General features: G+C 39.1%; 2 protein-coding genes across 5 annotated transcripts in view; one reads left to right on the top strand and one right to left on the bottom strand.

The window, feature by feature from the left end:
- The first annotated feature begins 2,457 nt into the window (after positions 1-2,457).
- LOC143897109 (G-protein coupled receptor Mth2) lies at positions 2,458-11,982 on the top strand. Of its 2 annotated transcripts, none has more exons than XM_077405441.1 (10): positions 2,458-3,994; positions 5,153-5,503; positions 5,836-6,136; positions 6,300-6,528; positions 7,146-7,366; positions 7,456-7,534; positions 8,823-9,004; positions 9,756-9,939; positions 10,513-10,853; positions 11,167-11,982. In XM_077405441.1, the coding sequence occupies exons 1-9, from the start codon at positions 3,722-3,724 to the stop codon at positions 10,850-10,852; spliced, it is 2,160 nt and encodes a 719-aa protein (XP_077261567.1). In that variant the 5' UTR covers positions 2,458-3,721; the 3' UTR covers position 10,853; positions 11,167-11,982. The 2 variants fall into 2 exon arrangements, with proteins under 2 accessions (XP_077261567.1, XP_077261566.1); XM_077405440.1 differs by having other exon boundaries at positions 2,459-2,782; positions 2,873-3,994; positions 10,513-11,982.
- Positions 11,926-21,831, bottom strand: part of Nha1 (Na[+]/H[+] hydrogen antiporter 1) — a 36,797-nt gene continuing 26,891 nt past the window's right edge. For all 3 annotated transcript variants that reach the window (XM_077405446.1, XM_077405444.1, XM_077405443.1), the window contains 4 exons: positions 21,417-21,681; positions 18,319-18,519; positions 16,012-16,176; positions 11,926-13,892 (listed from right to left, as the gene is read on the bottom strand). In XM_077405446.1, the coding sequence (XP_077261572.1) occupies positions 13,365-13,892; positions 16,012-16,176; positions 18,319-18,519; positions 21,417-21,681 (1,159 nt within the window). In that variant the 3' untranslated portion in view covers positions 11,926-13,364. The remainder of the gene's footprint in view (positions 13,893-16,011; positions 16,177-18,318; positions 18,520-21,416; positions 21,682-21,831) is intronic.

Here is a 21,831-nt window from a genome sequence, read left to right as displayed (position 1 = left end):
AAGTTAACCGACACTTGTGAAACTTTGGGCCTGAATGAATTAAATCACGCTATCGGACACTCTCTCGCTCGCCGTGTCAGACTACCCGCGCCCGAACTGATTATTACCGAGCAATCGACGATGAACAGATTCACTCTTGACAAACTAATGGCAAATGACAACGCGCCCCGTAAGTTCCGTGGGTTTTTATACTCGCACGAGACAAAGAACGCGCCAGGGATGACGAGTCCTTAGCAACGCGGTAGATGAAATATAATAGACCAAGACTTCGCGGAATAAATGACGAAAGATGCAGGTGGCCCGCTGTTATCTCTGTTTAGAAAAGTGATAGCCAAAGAGACCGTGCCGGTGAATTACATATAGAACGGCTCGACACAGTGTAATAATAATGTATCATCAAAACGTGAACGCGAAACTGATATCCCATTGCGGTCCTCTTGATAAATATCGTGTTACATCTCACGCTATGACGAATATAGTATTCTCGACAAATTAGGAATAATAATATTCTGGAATATTGTCACATACGTGATTGCTGAATCTAAATATCTGTTAATTTTTTTGCGTAAATGGATAAAATAGAGATTAATTACATTGCTTTTTTATGTGTCAGACAACACTTAATAATTCTATCTGTGTTATAAAATACAGCAGATATTGTCTGATAAGGTATAATGATTGATTAAATTATAAGTCGGAGTTTGATTGAAGTTATCCTTAAACAGCAGGAAAATTATATCAATTTTATTCTTTGCGATCATTATAAGGATGGATGACTAAAAAAATTCAATGAATAAAGAGAGAGAGATTTAATGATAAATATTAAATTTCTAATATAAGGACCATTAAGATTTTCTGCTCTGAAAATGTCTTACTTTCATGATGCTCTCTGAAAACGTCTTACTCTCCTGAAGGTCTTATTCTCATGATGCAAACTTTATAAATATATATAAGCTTCGATTAAAATAATCATTCTCCATGTTAGATATTATTCTTGACGGCGTATATTTTGATGCTTAAATTATTATGGATGAAAAAATCTCATGTGATAATAAGATGATGTATCCTATGACAATGCTGCGTTCAATAAAAAAAAGCAGCTTTTACTAAATGTGATTGTTTAATATGATTCGGATAATTGCTGGAATTAAATACCTGTTATTTTGTTGTGAATGGATAGAATGGAGATTAATTACATTGCTTTTTATGTATCAGACAAAACATTAATAATTCTGTCTATGTTAACAAAATACAACAATACAGCAGATATTATCTGATAAGTTATAATATATCGTTGAATAAATTAAAAGTTGGAGTTTGATCGACAACAGAAAAGCTATATCAATTTCTTAAACTTTTTACTAGAAATTCGGCATTCGGCTAGACCTTTGCTATAAATTATTTTTATTAAAAAATAAAAACTGAAATTATTGCTAGAAGAATTCTTATTGTGTGAAATTATATAAATATATTGTGCTTGAAATATCAGGAATCAAAGATTCAAGAGATTTTAAATTTTTTCTTAGCTGCCTTTACTTTAAGTCTTCTAATTAACAGTAATAATTAATTTAATTCTTTATGAAATGTTAGAATAAATTAGGATAAATTTTTATATGATAGTAAATTCTTTTCTGTTTTAAGAACAACAGAAACATTAAAAACTTAATTATATATAATTCGAAATATACATATCGATATTTTATTTAGAAGAAGATATATTGGAAAGATAATTTGTTTTTTAATAAAATTTAAACAATTTTGTGTCTTTTAAATTTCTTCTTTCTATTTGACATTTTGTCTTTATAATTGTTTCCATTTATTGTTACAAATTTTTTAATGTTAAGTACGGTATATTTTAGACATACTGGAGTAACGTTATCATTTATGTATTACATCCACGAGAAAGAAACAATAGTTTGTCGTTATAAAAGCATCTTGAAAATAATAACAGTTATCAAAAATGTCAAAAATATTTTACGGCGGAACATAAAATAGAAACATTTTGTCGAGACAACGTTGAAGGAATCTCAGAAAATCTCTCAAGCTATATAATGGTCCAAGATCTTTCCGAGGGCACGCTAAGTAGACAGACGACAAGTGGAAACTCGAGGAATCTGAGAAATCCTTAAAAAAAAAGAAATAGTAGTAGTAGTAGTATAGTAGTAGGGTACCGTAAAGGAAAAAAGAAATGAAAAATGGAGGAAGATTCTATATGTGTAAGTGAGTAAATGAACGAGATGACCAAAAAGAGAAGGAATGAAAAAAAAGAGAGAGAAAGAGAGTATAGAACAAGAAGGAGAGGCGCGAAGAAAAGAGGAAGAGAGACCGCTCGTGAAGTGGTATATCTTCTTTACGCGGGCGTTTCTCGGTGCATCCGGTGTTATGTCTAAACGTTACAGCTGAAGCGTCTCTCTTCTCGCTTTTTCGCGCTGATCTGTTCGGTCGCGTCGCGCCGAACAGCGCGTGTGAACGGCAGTTTCAGCCGCGCGTTCGCGTTCGCCGCACGCTGCCTCGCGCGAAACGATGCGAGGTGCGAATGCCGAAGGATAATCACGTTAAGATAGCGACGTACCTTATTCGAACAGGGTCTCGCAATGCTGTAAAATGAACTGATCGAACGGGAGTGTCCTTGATTATTTGCAGTGACAACACGATAATTTGATTGAGCGCACGGATGAGGGAGTGCACGAGCGGACTCTTCGTTTAACTTCACTCGTGAAAGACAAAATGATCGGTGAATAAAGAGAGAATCGGACGAGCGAGATTGCAACTTTTTAATTAAGTGCGAATAAGTGATTTGATTAAGAACTGCTCGTTTTTTTTTACTGCGATACGTTAATTAGATTCTTTCTTATATGTAGATTTTCCGCAGATTAACGAAATAAGTGGATTTAAGAAGAGAAATATACATACACGAAGATTCGACTGATAAAAGTGATAAAATTTATAAACACTGAAAAACGATCTCTTCATTTTGAAGAAATAAATCTTGAAGAAAAAAATAAACCTTGGTTTTAAAATTTTAATAATCACGTGCAATTATAATTTGATCGACATTGTATAAACTTACTTAAAACAGTAACAGTGTAAATTCCTACACAGGCTGATTCACAAACAGAAGGGTAATAATTCAAGCTGTCATTAAATGGATAGCAACTATTTCCGTTCTTCCCGTGTGTTTAATAGCATTCATATGGACGCCAACTGTCCGAACTTGAATCAGCTGGCGTAAACGCAACTTAAGACAAAGGAAAAGTCGAGATACAAGTCGAACGAAGAAGTGGAAACGAGTGCAAGCAAGTATTTATTTAATTGTGTCGTGATACTTTCAAACCTTCATAAAATGGATTTATAATCACGTACTTAAAAAGGAACTGGTTTAAATACGATTTAAAATAATTTGGGAGCAGAAGGGAAAGTCTTTCCAAGAAGAGGTTCTTTCTGAAGAACGGAAAAGGAAATTGACGATCGCACGTGTTAATCGGCGACACGTGAATTCTATTTTTACAGAAACTGAAGTAAAATATACAGAAAAAAAAGAGACGCGAGTATAAAATAAAAATAGAGCCGCAGCTTTGAAATATATAGCTGCAAGGTGACGGAAGTGACGAATCGAGGAGTAGCAATTTGGAACGTAACGTCGAGCGATGTCCGGAGAAGGGATAATAATAAGGAGAGATCGTTTGCGTTGGATAAACGAGTAATTATATTTTACGTCACAATGTTCGCGACAAAGTTAGTTTTGCTCGGTCTAGTGTTATCCTGCTCGACAGGAGTGTCGTCGGAATCGCACCTGGCGAAATGTTGCCCGCCAGGAGAGATCTTCTCGGGCTATTCCACCGTAGAGTGCGTTTCAAAACCGAGAAACGTGATAGAGCTTTACGTTCACCAATGGAACACCACCGTGGAGCACCAAGGAATTCCTCAGTGCGACGAACCCGAAGATCTTGTGACAACGTCGTTCGGCGATCTCGATTCCAACAATTTCTTAGAGGTAAATTGAGAGTGATGATTGAATTAATCTTCTTTATCTATAACCGCGATGTCTTGGTACTTGACGAGATAGAAGACGTCTTCGATGAGAAAATAGAAAGAGAAGCGCTTTCTAATAGGATGATTTCTAATAAAAATGTATGACAGAGAAAACTCGATAAAGCAAAAAATACAATTTTTCAGTAAAGTAACGCTTCATTTTGTTAAATTTTATATTAATATTTTTTATTTTTACCTTTAAGATAAAAGACCACGATATTTTGATGCTTGACGAGGTAGAAGTCAAGTGTCTTCAATAAAAAGGTAGAAAGAAAAATGTGTTTCTAATAAGAATATAAAATAAAAACTTATTATAACATACACATAAAACAGAAAATACAATCTCTCTTTCAATAAAGCAATACTTCTCATTTTTGTCTTTAATTCTTCTTTGATCTCCTTCATTTTTATCGTTAAGATAAAGGACCGCGATATCTTGGTACTTAACGAGAAAATTGCCCGAGTCTTCAATAAAGGATCGAGTAAAAAGAAAAACACTACGTTTCTAAGTAGAATGTATAACAAAAATTTATGATAGAGCAGAAAATACGGTCTTTTATAATTAAATAATACTTTTCATCTAATTATGTAAATTAATTACGTAAATTGTACTAATTCCTTTTGTTTTGCTAATTCTTAATCTTTACCAACCACTCCCTCAAATATTAACCACTCCTTTAATTTGCGCGAGTATTTGGGTGCGTCGCATTTTTTCTCAAAGCTGTAATAATGTAATGAAAATTATAACTGTAAATATATAAATATAAGTAGAAATACATTTACGCAAATTTTTATTTGTTTGTGTGAAAGTAGAAGAAATTTAAATAATAAAAAGATTTCGTGTTAAACGTTCAGTTTTCTTCAAAAATAGATAGGAAAATGATCTAAAGTTTCCTCGATTCACGTATCCAATTACATCGTTTAGAATTTAGAAAAAATAACATACTTCCACACTTTAGAGTTTCTCTCAATGGTATTTTTATGATAGCTATTTTCGCCGCGTGATACAATCGGAGTATACTGTCCCAATTATATAATTGATTATGTCAAGTGGCAAGTTGTACAGCGTCGTTAAAAAAGAATATAGCCTCTGTTTATCAATTTGATAAACTGTTTGTAGGTGCCAGCTTGCCTCGAGATACTTCACGACCAAGTAAATGAAGAGAGCACCGTAATAGTCGTTCATTGTCGGTCGAACAAAGACCGACGGGTGAAAGCGATTGACGCATCCTTTCCGCAACTCGCATACGTCAGAAAATGTTGCCCTCGCGATACGATATTCGACAGCCGCACGAAAGCTTGCGTGTCCCGATTAAGTGAATCAGAGAGTCTCGTAGCGTTTTTGAGAAATGGGTCGGATGACGCAGATCTCGTGACGATAGCTACCGAAGGTCCACCCACGTGCAAAGGGCCGATCGTTGACTATGAGATTGACGAAAACGATGTCTTCTTGCGGAACGGTACATATACGGTGAGCAAGGCAAAATTGAAACTTTTAAGATGATTTCTTACGGTTAAATATTCTTTCATCCGTAAATTATTATTTTGAGTATCTAATTTAAATTTGTCAAATGGGTAAACAGTGAATAATTAAAATAAGCAAAACTAATTGTAAGATTAGTTTTCAATTTTTGTGATTATAAATAAAATTTCTATTAAAGCATAATTCACTGGAAATTAATTGTCTTCTTTTTGTAGATTTGACAATAATTAATTATAAAATAATTTACAAAAGCAATACTTTAGTTACCTTCTGGACGGGGTGAATTAAAACAACGTCAGATGAATCGAATTACTCGACAGGTGATGGTTCCAGCGTTCAAGAACAGCTTCGTCAAAGAGGAACTTTCGGTTACCGAGGATAACGCTTGCCTCGACATGACGCCGGATTCTGAATCGGATCGAACATTGGTAGCGCGTGTCTGCAGAGACCCGGAATTCTGTGATGGGAACGCCTGTATTAGAAAGTGCTGCGCCGAAAACGAGTTTTTTTACGCCCAGGGATGTAATAAACTCGCTGTACCCGACGAACCGACCGAGTTTCACGTGGCCCTCGCAAATGCTGTTAATCAAACGAAATCGTCCGCCTTCGACACGACCAGAGGTTCTTCTTAATGAGATATTTTAACGCTCCTTATTGCTTTCTAAGAAAGAATTTTAATCTTTCTTTTATAAATAAATAACAATTGCAACAAGTCGTCGACGGCAATCCTATGCACAGTATGCACGGAGAAACGGAGTTAATAGTTTCCTCTTTAATTGCTTAGACTACGGAGTCTTGATTGGGAAGCCGTGTAAATACGGCATGTACCCCACGGATCCAAGAGAAGAAGAATGGTTGCTGACGTCAAAAGGACACGTTTTTGTCGAAGATTATGCGTTCTACGACCAGAACAACTATTGCATGGACATCTTTTACAACAAATCGGAATTCGATCACAACTTCCACTTATTCATATGTTTCGACAGTCCAGCACTAAAGGAGGTCTCAGTAAGGTACATTATTTCTATTTTTCTTCAATTGTAAAATATATTACTCGACAACTGTATAATAATTACATTCGTGTACCTTTGCTAACTTATATATTCAGCTTCACTTTTAATCATGTTATCTTGGTACTTGTAACCGAACAAAGATATCGCGTTGAATATTGCCGAAACGCTTTGTAATATCGCAAAAGTTTTTTCAGAAAAGTACGAGTTCGTGTTTGAGTTTCTAAGAAAGCGAACGCGTTGCATTGGATTTTTGTTGATGTACCTGTGCTAGAGCATCTCTGTATATGCATTCAGGCTCCCATCTCTCCCACCGCAAATTCAGTCAAATTTGGCGAAACTCGGCAGGCTTGATTTGTTTAAACTTCGCGAAGTCAAACAAACGTGGCATACCGGCGCTCACCGCACAATAGACGATGCCCGATATTCGGGTTGTAAACAATATAAACATTTCGGCTGTATAACGCGGCGCAAAGGGAAGCGTTTATCAATGTATATGAAATTGATGAAAATAACGAGGTCAATCTTACGAGCGTCGGACAAAAGTGTCGCGCACCGTGTACAACACCTTCTGCGAAATATCGAAAGGCGAAATGCATTTCTCGCTGCGGCGCTGACAGGTTCCGGATGAACACCGCCCTGCAGATCACCAGCTGCGCCTTCCTCCTGATGACCCTGCTGGTGTACGTGTGCCTGCCGAGTCTGCAGAATCTTCACGGGAAAACGCTCATGTGCCACGTGAGCAGCCTCCTTCTGGCCTTCACCTGCTTGCCCATCATCACTTGGATCACGCCCGGTGACGAGACCGAGGAACGAAGTACGACGACGTGCAAAGCCCTAGGTTTGTTACGTATATACGCGAACGTGCTCAGGAAATCTTCGTATACGAACGACGTTAAGAAAACGAAACCAAAAAACGTGTTTTTCCAGCTTACACCGCGCTTTTTTCTTTTCTATCGGCGTTTTCCTGGCTTAACGTCATGTGCTTCGACATATGGTGGACCTTTGGGTAAGTCATACGCGATCGGATCAAGTGGGACAGTCGAGGACATTGGGTAAATGCGGCGCAATAATTTTCCCGGGCATAAAATCGATAGTCGTCTCTCTTTGATGATTACTCAATGAATTCGTCGATCCTTTTTGATAATCTTATGAGGTTTGTCATCGCGCAAAATAGCATTTTCTCATTTATCCGATGATTATCTCGACTTTATCTCAATTGTCTCAATTGATCTTTCATAGAATGTTTCACCGACATGTCGCGTCGTTCTCATTAACCCTCCGATCATTGTGAGCGTTCCTATATATACGCCTCTCCATGAATTCATTGTGTTCTACGTACATCGGCACGTAAAAGAAATATACACTGCCAAACATTAAACACTGAAATGACTCAACGCGTTTTATATAGCGCCGATACTAATATACATAACACGCGGGAAAGTTCAGTTTACGGGCAGTTTAAATCGAGGAATCTGTAACTTCCAGAAAAAGAAATTACTTTTTATTGAATACTTTTAATTCGCGGTTTTTTAGCAGATTAACGTTGTAATATCGAGGAAGCCTCAACGAAGTACAAGTATCTTGAGAAAATAAATCACATCGAGAACAAATCTCCGCGGATTTTTATTAAAGAAAGAAATAACTTCGGGACATATATTGTGCCCTATCCAAGAGCGACCTGACGATTGCTCGATCGGAACTGGACGTATCTCGTCTGTCGTTTCTCGCCGGTTACGAACGTTTGTGTGTTCAAGGCGCTATTCTAGCTGGGCGGGATTTGTAAATATACGGAGAAAATAGATTCCCACACATCGCGTGGCGACGATGCCCATTACCCCCGGTATACCTTAATGCTGCGGCTGACTTGGCGTTCTTTCAATCGGGAATTTCCACGAGTCCGCTTCTTACGTATTTTTTTTCACGATGTTCATTCCCCGCGGATCGAAAAGTAAATCATGTGATATTCATGCGGCATTCACAGAATTTTACGGCTGGCCCCCAAATTGACTTCCTCGAATTAAAAACGCGAATTTATCTTGATGAATCGGATTGTCTGTCTCGATTCTTTTTAACGTTTAAGTGTCACTCGCGTGTGTCTCATCGTCAATTTTAATTTTCCTCGTTCATCTTTCGATTAATATTAAAAGCACACTTGGAATGGATATCGGAATTTTATAGATTAACATGTTCTCCGATGTACATCGCTGATCACGTCACTTTCAACAATATGCGTCGCAATTTGTCAATTCTCGATCTTAATAAATAAGGTAACGATAGTTTGTCTTCTCCCGCAGAGTTTTGCGCGGCAGTACGTTTACGAAGGCGCGCGAGCATAGGAAAAGATTTCTGTTATACTGTTTATATGCGTGGGGCCTCTCCTTCCTGGTGTCAATCCTCGCCATCGTTGCCGACAGCACGGATATCCTGCCGGACTATCTGCAGCCCAATATTGGCAATAGTGGCTGTTGGTTTACACGTGAGTCACTTACAACCCGATAACTGTTGTCTGGAGATGATGTAATGCAAATTTGTCAACGCTAATTACGGAATTCTTGGAAGGATTATTATCGACTTCTCGGATAATGAAGGACTTGGCGCGAAGCCGTTGGTTATTTCTCCGTGCCTCCTTGCTATTATAATTTATACATTGGAAACAGATGAAGTTGAGAATTGGTGCAAGATGAATTGCAGTCGGAAAATTCATTTGGCATTCAAAGTTGACCGTATTGAGTAGAAGGCAAACGTAAAGTTTTCTTTCTATCGTCGTGCCGCAATTATCCGATAATTAAAAACTTTCTCGACCGTATTGATCGTGCTAGAGCAAATTCAAGCATCATTGCTCCTCGATATAAAAATGCAATTAAACTAACTGCCCGCGTAATAAGTATCATTTATATCGTCAGTAATTGCCCTCGATAACGGTCAAATAAGAAAAATTCTCAACAAACAGTCTTTATACGATTCAAAGTGAAAGTAAAGTCACTGGAGCCTAAGACTATTACTGAATTACATTTTTTAATTCAGTTTCTTATATCTGTACAATAAATCTGTACAATAAAACGCGTAAAATTGGTTTTAAAAGTATTAATAAAACAAATTAATTAATACCAATTTGGGGAAAAACAACACTTTCATTTTTACGTTACAATTTTCTTCGTATAGCGTGACACATTTTAAATATTTCAATTAAATGTTTTTTTTTTTTATATTTTAATCAAATGTTACAGAAAGACGGAATTCGTACGGAGAATTAACTTTCTTCATTGGACCGGTGACGATTATGTTGATATCCAACGTGATATTTTTTATTCTCACATCTACGCATTGTAATAAGGTGAAAGCGGAAATAAAAAGGGTAACTACGGACCCCATGGATCCCAGAAACAAGCGATTTCGTTCCGACAGGAGAAGGTGAGTGTTTACGCGTCAGTTCAGCAAAAACAAGGATTTTTTTTCGTTTTCAGAGATAATTTTAAACGAAAAAAGATACTTTGGCAATAAACTTGCGGTTAGCGCGCGTAAATTTCGAGCCAGCGCGTCATTTTGGAATTTTCGACGTCGATTTTATCGCCTTCGTTGGAGCGTCCTTCCTCGAAATCATTCAACCTACGCAAACACGTGAAAATTACTTTCTATTTAAAACTGAAACGAGAAATGCGATAATAAAATCGTGCAATTCATGAGCGCGTTTAGTTTATGTATGGACTTTCGGTTATAAGGAGTCGGTTAGTTAGCCGGCTATACTTTTTAAATATGATCAATATAGCTCGGTCCAGTTACATACTAACGATAAGAACTTTATCTCTACTAATTTTCAATGAATTTTTTGGTGTTTTTTTTTGTATCATAGCAAATGCAAGGAATTAGAAATATAGCTAGGATTTCTCTCAAACTTGATCGCTGCTTTATCTGTATTCTTCATTAATATTATGTTAAATTCTATTTTACGAAAAAAAAAGGATTTTACCTATAACTTTCCGATAGATTTGTCATGAACGTCAAACTGTTCATCGTCATGGGGATGTCCTGGATTTGCGAGGTGGTATCGTTCTTCCTGATAAAATATGTGGACTACGAGCAGTGGCATCACGTGTTCTTCTACACCAGCGACGTCTTCAATTGCCTTCAAGGTCTACTGATTTTCATTCTCTTCGTCTTGAAGAGTCGCGTGTATCAAGCGCTTCGCAGACGATTGGGATTGAATGCGAATCCAAAGAAACCGACGTGCAACACGACCACGACTTTGCACGATCCTTATAGAATCAGGAAAAGCGCGAGTAGCAGTACGTTAACGACTACGTTCGCAATTAGTTCGACGCCATAAGGTAAAAATTGAGGCTATTTAGAATGAATAACTTATGTCTTTCTCTTTGCATATATTCTCGCGTGTTATTCGAGTCACGTCCAATTTGTGATTATCTTATACTCCTGTCAGCTAGAATAAATAAAAATCTTCCTGTCCTGTCTAATATTTTATCAAGTAAACTGTATTCAATAGTTATAGCATATTTTATATAAAAAAGTAAATAATAACGTAATAACGAGATACGTAATAACCTTTGCTCATCATTATGAATTATATTCCAAACAAGATTAATTTGGTACTCTGGCATGATTTTATTATTCTCTTGATAACAGGTGGGTTGACAACTGACAGGAAGAATAATTATATTTAATTGGACGATTTAGCGGCACGCAAATACGGATATGAACAGAGCTTGATGTAGAACACGCGATAGTAAAGTTTCCTTTTATATTAGTCCGTATTTCGGTAGTGGACCTATTCATAATTATTGCCATTCTTGGCTCTCAGAAATATCTGCTAAGAAGTTCTGAAAATGATAAGGTTCTACAAATGTTACATTTATCTTGCACCAATTACGCCAGAAAATGTCACTAAAAATACCAAAGGTTAGATTAACTTTAATCGCCACAAATTATGAACGATATCTTTGCATGTTACTACACGCGTATGACGCATAAGTTAGGCATGGCTTTACGGTAGGTAAAGTTGAAAAACGTATGTATATAAAGTGACTAAAGTGTTATTGTTTAAACATTGAATGGTTCCTGATGTACTTTTGCGCTTGTATATTTATGTTAAGAAAATACTTTGATACGAATGCAGGAGATTTGTTGACTTTACGTAATCCATTAAGAGATATTCTTCAGACCGAGCTGCTTTTATAAACTTAACGATAGACAAATCAAATAACATTATAAATTATTAAAACGTTAAAGTTTTCTTCTCAGAAATTTTAAAACACGTTTCAATATCTTTTCGAGCGTGAATATTACAATAATGCATTTTATCTGCCGCACCCGCTGTTATGGCAATTAATTATTTTTCTCGATAACAATCGATAGGAATCAAATAAATATTAGAAACTCCACAGATAGCAAAATCTGCTTTTATTTTAAATGTATATTCAAATGAAGTTTAAAATGATTTCTTGCAACAACATATCAACAATATATATCTGTTTACACTATGTAGGATGCGTCGAGAATGTATCCAGGACGTATTCTTAGACGCGCGCTTCCGTCGAGAATAAACTCTCATGTCACACTACAAGACTTGAACTCGCTTTTCTCCTTTCACTGAAAAAACTTCTCAAAAAAGATTAATTGTAAGATATTACGTGGCATAACTTTGTAGCCGACGATTCTAATGCCAGACTCATGCGATTCACTTCTTTCCGACATAAACGCACGCTTAAAATCATAAAGTCCGTCATACGGCCAATACCTATAAATCATCACTCACAGAGCTTCCAAAATCACTATTATATTAGCAAACCAGCGCACAATCGAGTCTCTCGTTGATACATATCACAAAAATGTCTTCGTGTGTCACATGGTAACCTGTCGTCCAAACGAACGATTTGCTTCCGCAAGGAATAAACATAAATTACCCGTAAAAGTTAATGTTGAATAACAAGTGAATCAATAAAACTGCTACGTGTTATCGATAAAATTATTACTAGCACATAGATACCTTCCCCGTAGCACAGTCTCTCTTCTTGTTTAAAAACACGCTCTCAAGGTCAATATCGGCAAGGAATTCATTAAAACAACATACGTAAGTGAAATAAAAGACATTCGCAGCGTCTTGCTAATAAATTCCGTGCTTAAAAATAGAGTGATCAAGAAAAGAAATGGATATTATTATATTATAATTATGATTATGTATAAGATATACAATTATAATTATAATAAAAATAATTATAACAATTATAAATTCGTCAACAAGTTGCACGCGCGCGCGTGTAGTATAATAAGTTCCAAAATCACGGCATCCATGAAATTCTCAATTTATGGACTTACGGATTCCCAAATCCTATAAGAACATAAAATCCTTAAATAAACGCAATCCTTCAATTTTGCATTATTGTACGGATATGCAAGATGCAACCAATCGTCTCGATCGTCCTCTCATTTCATACGAAGAATTGTTGCATGGATTAGGATCATCGCTTAAAAGTTCGATCGCTTTTCCACTTAAAGTATAACGATATCGACGATTTAACGTCCAGGTTGAATAAAATCTCCTCTCCGCGCATATTTCAGCATAAAAGTTCCAACTACGATATCGCTGAGATATCGCTATTATTACTTCCTTTTCAACCATTAGCTATAGATATAAGTCAGCTAACATTAAATCTAGTTGATAATATCTCACCAGTGATCGGATAGACATTAAGGCTATGATCGTTAAGTCGTGTTTCGGATAGCTAAAATAAGGCACGTTTAGGCACTCTCAGGACGCCGAGAAATGAGGGTGGACTCCTACTAACTTGGCTCTGAATAGTCTGAATGCGAATTAAATGCGACTGTCAGGGCTTCCTCTCGTTCGCGGTCTCCTCGAGGTCCGGGTCCTCATTGATGATCGAGATGTCGCGGATCGACGGTCTGCGCGTCTTCCAAGCTTCCGGCGGGGTGACCGGCGCGGTGGTCTTCGTCAGCAGCTTCGGTCCTGAGAGCGAGATGATGATGGCACCCGCTGGCGCGGTCAAAAGTACCGAGAGCACGCACATCATCAGCACTTTCTCGGCGTACTCGACCTGCTGCTGATCGTTCTTGTCGACCTCGTCGAGGGTGACGGGCCCCAGGGCCGCCTGCACAGTCGCCTTAGCCATCCAGGATAGAGCGATGAACACCTTCTCCTTCAGATTGAGCTTGGAACCAATCCCGACCAGTACCGTCGCTCCGATACGGATGACGATACCGGCAACCAAACAGCCTAGTCCGAGGTAGACGGTTTTTCCTTCGAGCTCGTTGATCTTGATCTGCGTGCCGGTAACGCCGAACAAGATCGGCTCAAATATCATCCAGAAGATCTCGAAAGATGTGGCCACAGGATTCTGCAAAAAAAAAAAGACACATGTATAGTAGACGTCATTAATGCCTTCCACCTGAAGCATAGTACATGTGACGTGCACTATAGAAATCCCAAGAACACAGCTAGGAAGGCATTAATGACGCCTTCTGTACACGGCTACGATCATACAGGCTTAAATTTGTGGACGTACACATTTTATTGTAAATTCACATTGATTGAATCTGAATTCCATTTGTTAAAATTTTCTATAAATAAGCCAATTATACTGTTTTATTTATTTTCTTTATATTTAAATTCCGGAAGAGTGATATTCAATGAATGAAATAAAAGGACAATAACAGCGACAATTTAATTCAATTTGCCGAGATGCGCAACGATAGATGTTAAAACGCCGCGAATACAATGACATTTTCCACAAATTTTCCTCTAAAGGAGAGCCGATTCGGTATTCGGCGATGATATCTCGCATCGCATTGTCCGTGCGCTCTCGATATCGGGATATGGAAATCTTCCAGCGTTGCATGGAAATGCAGAATATCCAGAGTTCACGTGGTGTGCAAGCTCGTATTTACCGCTATTGTTTACATGAGCCTGTGGTGCGTAGGAAATCTCGTCGATATTGATTTATTTAATTTAATTCCATGCAATTTCCGGATAATGCATGTGGTATGCCCCGCAGATACAAGAAAATTATAGGTAAGACAAATGTTTTTTTACACACACACAGCTTTTCGTATACATTAAGTAAATAATATTAAAATAATTTTGGGTTCTTAAAAAACAATTTAGTTTCCTATCAATAATTTTATATATCAAGTTGATATAATCTATTACAGGTAACTCTCGAATAACACAGTACTTGAATTACACAGAGTCTCGAATAGCGTGGTGAAAATTGTGACAATCCTGCTTTCAAAAAGTTTTTTTTAAATAATCCCTTGAAATCAAATGCCCAATTTTATATGGCTCTGGAGTCTTGAATTGCACTGTTTTTCAATAGCACGGAACGTGATCCCCAAAATTGTACACATCCTACAGTCTCGAATAACACGGTTTTCAATAACCAATTAATCGTGTTATTCGAAGATATATACCTGTACCTGTACATGTATTTATGTTTAATCAAATCTAGCCGGATGAATCTTGAAAAAGGACGATGGAATGTAATTTATATTTAACCGTACGTATCGGGAAAGAGAAGTGCTTTATCAGAAAAAAAAAAATTATTTCATTATTTGAGGCAAAAAGGCATTTTACTGTCACCGTCTTGTCGCGCGATTGTTCCGTAGTAATTAATCTAGCCGGGATAAATTATGCCGGCGTGCAACATACGACGTGCATATCATACGGCGGTAATATCGACAGATGCTGGTTACAGTCATGTCACGAAACGTGTGCGAAAGAACGTGTCGCCGCCGCCACTGCCACCGCCGACAGCGGGGAATGCGACGCGATGCGGAAATACGAACGAGCCAGTTGACTCCCAATCCGCACCCCGCCGAATAGTGACGACAATACGTCGACCTGAATATTTCACGAGATTCGAGTTATTGGGCCAGGAGAGCGAAACTGCGCGACACTTCTCTCCCCCCCCCTTACACCCCTTTCTTCCGCCGAGAGATTAAATATTTAATATCCCTTGCACTTAGACGGGAATTGCGAAATTCAAAATATCCTCAAACGTCAACGTTATCCGTTATCTCGAATTATTTAATCATTTAACATCGCTTTTTATCCGTTAAATCGTCAAAGCCCAGCGTTCACGAGAATAATTCAGAAATTCAACATGTGTTCTGTGAAAGTTGAAACTATTTTTTAATATATGTATGTACTACGTGGAATTCGCATGTGAATTTCTTTTCGATCTTTTCGATCGACTCATTCATCGGATTAATCCTATTCATTCCAACCAGTCCTTTCGTGTCCCAACGGGTTTCTAATCCTCGCATCATAACTCACGAACGAATTGACGAAATTTAATGTTCCAAAGCGCAAATTAAAGCTAAAAGTAGTAGCTTTAATTTGCGCTTTGGAACATTAAATTTCGTCAATTCGTTCGTGAGTTATGATGCGAGGATTAAAAAGAGCAGGGTTAAACTCGTATAAATTTTATGACGTACGCATTAAAAATGTATACTTACATCATCCACGTCCCAGCCTTCTTGCTGCCAAAAGTAACAGCTGACGAAAGCTGCAGCCACGACCGCAAGCGGCCCGGCACCGCCGAGCTCGATTGCCTCGCTGCCGAAAACCGCCAGCAGGCCACCCCCGAGTAACATCAGCACTCTTAGAGGCACCATGAAGGGCTACAACATTAGCACATAAACGAAGCGTTAGGATCTAATGGAAAGCGCTGCTCACGATTACGAAGTGATTTATTGATTTCATTTCGAAAGATAAGTTTCAAAATATGGCCTCCTTCCTTTGACATATACACGCTTGATACATGTAAAAGTAAATGATGTAGTTGGGCAACAACATCAAGTTGGTATATAAGGTATATAAGCTTGTAATGCGCTCTGAATGTTCAAACAGTGATAAAAAAAAGAGCAAGAACTTTTTTGTAACTTACAAGAAGTATTAAAATAAGTATAATGAAAATCGCAAATCAAGAGAAATTAATTTTAAATATCTCGTAATATTCGAAAAATCCCATGCCAAGGGAGTGTTTGGCAAAGTGATGTAAACTTTTAGCAAACAAGTAAGTAAGATTTAACTAGCATTTGCGAACAAAGCGGCGGCTTTAAATGCATTCCTCTGAAAATACATCCTCTTGACCTAGTGCACGTTGTAACAGTTTAAGTTTATCCGAAACCGAATAAATCAGGTTACAGTGAGCTAAGAATGCTGCAACCACCGCCGCAGTGCAACGGCGCTAATCCTCACATGAACGATACTTTAGATACGATGAGGTGGCGATGCAGTAACCAAATACCCGTCGACTTCTTCGTCGAATCCGCACCAACATTTAGTTCATCGACGTTCCTAAAGCCTCCTGAGGTTCTCGGGCAAATTGAATTGAATTTCAAATCTTTCGCGATCAATGGAGGAATCGCCGGAAGATCGCTGATGACAATTCCCGTTCAAATAACGATGTATATCGTCGGAAAATAAACGTACTTATTGTTACAAAAAATTATGCTTTCAAAAAGATTAAAAGAGCGTTATTTTTATAGTCACGTCGTTATTTTCCAATCGAGAACTAATTCTAACTTTGGGCATCCATCAATTATAACAAGTTATCCAGGACGGCTCTATTTGCGCAAGGCAGTTACCTACGCTAATTATAAACCTCTCGATTTTTACATTAAATATGAACGCGTATCTCTCTGAGTAAACAGACGTTTCAAATAACTTTGAGATTTTAGAAAAGTAAATGCCACGCAATACGGGGAAGAGCAAAGACGTCTGTGAGAAATAATGTCCCGAAGAAGTGTTCTATTTTTATTAAAGAGAGGATTTAAGATCCTTCGGAAAATTGCTAGTAATTTCCAACACGATTAAACTCGTTTGAAGCGCCGTCGAGCGAGGAAATGTAAACGTTTTTGCCGCCGAAAGATACTCGGCGGTTTGCGAATGCGGGAATCTCTGGTACACCGATCTCCGGTACACAATTCATAAAGTGTTTACAGGATTTTCACGGCCAGACGATAACCGCATAAGTGGATTTATCCGGCGATAGTAGATTTATTCGGATTTTCGCTCATGTGCTCGATCCCCGCGAGTGCTTTCGCGGTATGTAGCGAAATCTAGTGCGGGCGCGAGAGAGATTCATCGCGCGGCGCGGTGTGGGGTGAACGACTCCCCGCTGGTTGACCCTATTTCCGCCGCAACCCCTTTATTCTTATACCTCGCGCTGGAACAGTCAATTTGCGATCTCGCGGAATCAGACGACCCATATGTACGTAACGATCATAAAGTAAAGTACGTTAATTTCACGGACGATTTCTACGGCATGACGAAACGACTAAAAGAACGTTTCTGTTTTTTGAAATTTTGAAAAGATTTATCATTACACTGTTATTTTTTTAAATAATATTTTTCGTATTTCTGGCACGCGTACTTTAAGAATCGAACAGTGGGAAAATTTCGAGGGCAGCAGAAAATATACAGGCCGCTGTGTTACATATATTGCAAACTTTAACCCGCTTTTTCTCGAAGGCACGTTTTTCCGCACCGCGGCTGACATAAACTTGCGAACGGTGGCTATAAGGTTGCAATTTAAAGAGAACGTTCAAAACGCATCTGCGGCACGGCGCAGAGACTCCACGTCTCTTCGCGCCGTGTGACACCTCTCCGATGTCCGATACGCTCGAGAGTAAGTATAATTTCTCTCTCTCTCTCTCTCTCTCTCTCTCTCTCTCTCTCTCTCATAAAAATTCTCGTTCGCGCGTCGCGCCCGCAGAAAACGTGGCTCGCAGAATCGTAATTCTCAATGTAATACTTACGTCGCCCTTTTCCGGCACGTATTTGGCCAACCAGCCCCACATGATGCCGAATCCCAGACCGCCGATAATCGCGATGGGCCCCTGAAGAATCTGGTACCACAACGCGTCGTGAGAAAACATGACGCTCTTCACGATACCGTAAACCGCCACGGACGCCGCATCGTCGATTCCGGCTACGGCGATGATCAGCGTCGGGATCCCCTGGAAAATATATCACCGGCTCGTTAAGAAAATTGACGTTACGTCAAAATTTTGTTTATATACGTATACGATCGAAATGGGACCGACGGCGCATGTCGCAAAAGATGACGATTCGTATTAGTGATAATCGTGCCTGTAAACGGGAGAACGACGGAATCGGATTCCGATACCGAGCGATATCAACGCGGAATATATCATTTCATAACAGATTGCATTATGCACAACTGTGTACAGAAACAGCCACAAATATACATTGACCATTTAGCGATTTATTAATAATGTAAATATATTTAGAATTCAGTGCGTTACGTTATATTATTCAGTCGTGGATTTCTACGTGACATTACATTTAACGGCGGGGAGACTTTCCTGAAACAGTTACGTTAAAAAAAAGACAAACGAAAAAAGAAAGCATTTCAGATGACTAAAGTGCGTTCACCTCTTAAGACACGGGATTCGGTTTACATGCAGTTCGTTAATGAGAATTTTTTATCGCCACACTTGTGGAACGAACAGATTTCGAGCGACTTCAAAGTGATTAAGAAACGCCTGCACGAACGTACAGATAGACCAAAAAGAATCTTTTTCCGGAAGTAAGACGGGCGATAGAGCGATGCCGGAGGCTAACGAAAAAGAAAAGCTGCAAGGAGGGAAGAAAAATCAGCTCTTTCTAACTTGGTGTTCATTAGAACGCGAATAAAACTTTTCTGTTCTCTTATTTGTAATGACACAGTTTCGAAGACCGGTTCGGTACACCGTTGTGTATCATTTTACGAACAACGATGTTTTGCGTCACGTTTGCGACTTTCACGATAGAATAAATAATAAACGGAGGAAATAGAGAAAGAGATAATTAGATTCTATTTATTTATGATATTATTCATTTATATATTCGCTAATTTTCAATGTTCTTCGTTTAATTACAACGCGAAAATTATTCGTTTACTAAATAAATATCGTACAATGCCCGTGCATTGTATAATTTCAGATGCGAGAGAATATGAACATGGAAATCCACACATGTCCATTTATTCTACGGAATAATCAACGGTATGGTTTAAATCTCGAAAGCGATCCATCCAAAAACCTCTTAAAAGAATGCCAGCGGGATTGTCAGTCGACCTAGAAAAATAATCCGCGAGGAGAAGATCAAGATATTTAAGGTCTTATGAAACAAAGACGCCGGGTTCTGAAAGAATCGAAGGGAAAGAGAGAACCGGACGAGGCTCTATTGAGAATGGTTGACGACACTCGAGCACGATTCTGGCGCGGGCCCGGCCAGTGTTATCGGTGTCACGATAGCTCGTTCGGGAATTTAAGTCCGCCGACTATCGCGATTCTCGGAGTTGGACTAGTTACACACGGGGAGAGAAAGAGAGAAAGAGGAGGAAGACGTCTAATAGATCGCGGCACACGATCGCAAGCGCGAGATCAGCGGAGGAGGTCAGCGTTCGAGTTTCCCCCGTCGCCCCCCTCCGCCCCGCTCATCACGAGCCCGTGCCCCCGTGGGTGCTTGCGGATATTCGTAGGATGCTCGTAAGCTTGCACAACCAACGATCGGTCAACGTCTCGTCGTGATACTTTTCCGTCCGCGACGCGATAAGAATCCCCGATTTCGCGGCCGACGGGCATCAAGGGGAAAGGGGGCTCTGACCGCGGATTCCGCGTTTACGGCATCACGTCGGGACCGTCCCCCTCCGGCCGCCGCATTGCATTACGTGCCGCCAAATGAAGAAGTATCGTCCGCGCGCGGATCTTTCGGCTCATGAATATCGCATTCACCGCAATGGTCTTTGTACTCTTCAAGCGTCTTCCGCTCCATTTTCCAAACTGAATTATTTAAGTCCGGTACGTTTCCCTCCGACTCGTCTTTATTCTGCTGCGCGCAGACCCCGGCCCTTTCTTGTATCATCGAGTTGCCCTTTACGCTCTGCTGCGCGTCGCAAGCATTTTGCAAATTCGCGTGATCCTCTCCCGCGCGGTCTCTTCCGACGCGCTCGTAATTAGATCGATCGGGAAGAAAAGTCACGTGCGATTACTGCGATTGCGTGCAGCGGGATGATCACCGATCGATTTAAATAATCTTGATTCGGCGATTCGCGAAGCGAGGCATGCGAAATATCGTGCCGTAGGCAGATTTGCGAAATCACTTTCGCAAGTACGATATTCAACCCCGGCTGAAACGTTTCACGGTTATCGTTATGCCGGCATATATAACGGAACGAAAGAAATTTAATTACTCTCGCGTTGCGTTCATTAACATGGAAACCCGTCTAATACCCTAATGTCGAGCGCGTCAAACATAGGCGGGCGTGTGTGGGGGCTGCTACATAAATTCGCTTTGCTCGCGTATATTCGATTAATATAAAACATGAACCGCGACGTAATCCAATTACTCGGGCAATTACGATTAAATATTAATTTAACGACTCGCGATACCATGGCACCGTCCCCCCGATCCATGTAAATATATAGAGAATTTACCTTTCTAAACGCTTCCAGAGCCCTGTTCCCTTCAATTTCCTCTCCGCATAAATTTTATAATCGCAGGCACCGATAGAATTATAATTGCATTTGCGAAACAGATGCGGTAGAAAAATATATTGCCGTATCGTAAGATTGTAGAAAAGAAAGAAAATAACGGCGCGTCGATAAACGTCTTTGGACGGTAGTAAATCTTAATTATTCTTAAGGGGAAATTATGTTAACTCCGCCATTTATCATCCGTTTAGTCTAGATCTAGTATAAATCTATTTTACTAGCTAATGTACGGGAGTCGGGCGAAATTAGTTCCAGAAGACTTATGATCGTTCTTACGAATGAAAGGCAAGAGAGATCTCGCGACGGGTGAATATTCAAATATTCCAACAAAGGACCGAGAGAATAAGCGGCCTTACCTTGGCAACTCCGTAGCCCTTGCTACGTAGCCTGAACAGGCAGGGCACCACTACGGCTGGCGAGACGGCTGCTATGACACTTCCGAGGAGAAAGCCCCACACCCAGGGCAAATCCAAGAGGTATTTCGTCAACGTAGCGACCACCGTAGCTTCCACCACCCACGGTATCAAGCCAAGTTTCGGTACGGTGACTTTTAATCTTTTCAGAGCGGTTGGATCGAGGTCCAGACCTGCTCTGGTAAGTATGATAACCAAGGCGATTTTTCTGCAAAGAAAAGAACGATAAAGAAAATATATAATTATAATAACTGCATAATAATTATAATATTATATTAGTAATAATATAATAATTAGTAATACAATAAAAATAAACATATAATAATCCGTTTCGACGCGTATTATATCAGCAGGCAGC

This window comes from Temnothorax americanus, unplaced genomic scaffold (assembly GCF_048541705.1).
Source record: "Temnothorax americanus isolate GAGA-0224 unplaced genomic scaffold, ASM4854170v1 Scaffold2, whole genome shotgun sequence".
In the NCBI taxonomy this organism is placed as follows: Eukaryota; Metazoa; Arthropoda; class Insecta; order Hymenoptera; family Formicidae; genus Temnothorax; species Temnothorax americanus.
The sequence above is the reverse complement of the archived record's forward strand: the minus strand, read 5'-3'. Positions and strand labels throughout refer to the sequence as shown.

What these genes read in the sequence shown, in the direction of transcription:
- LOC143897109 (XM_077405441.1), top strand. Translation starts at nt 3,722, where the DNA reads ATGTTCGCGACAAAGTTAGTTTTGCTCGGTCTAGTGTTATCCTGCTCG. An exon ending in CGCCTTCGACACGACCAGAG is followed by an intron (nt 6,137 to 6,299) that starts GTTCTTCTTAAT and finishes TTAATTGCTTAG; the next exon opens with ACTACGGAGTCTTGATTGGG. An exon ending in TAGTGGCTGTTGGTTTACAC is followed by an intron (nt 9,005 to 9,755) that starts GTGAGTCACTTA and finishes CAAATGTTACAG; the next exon opens with AAAGACGGAATTCGTACGGA.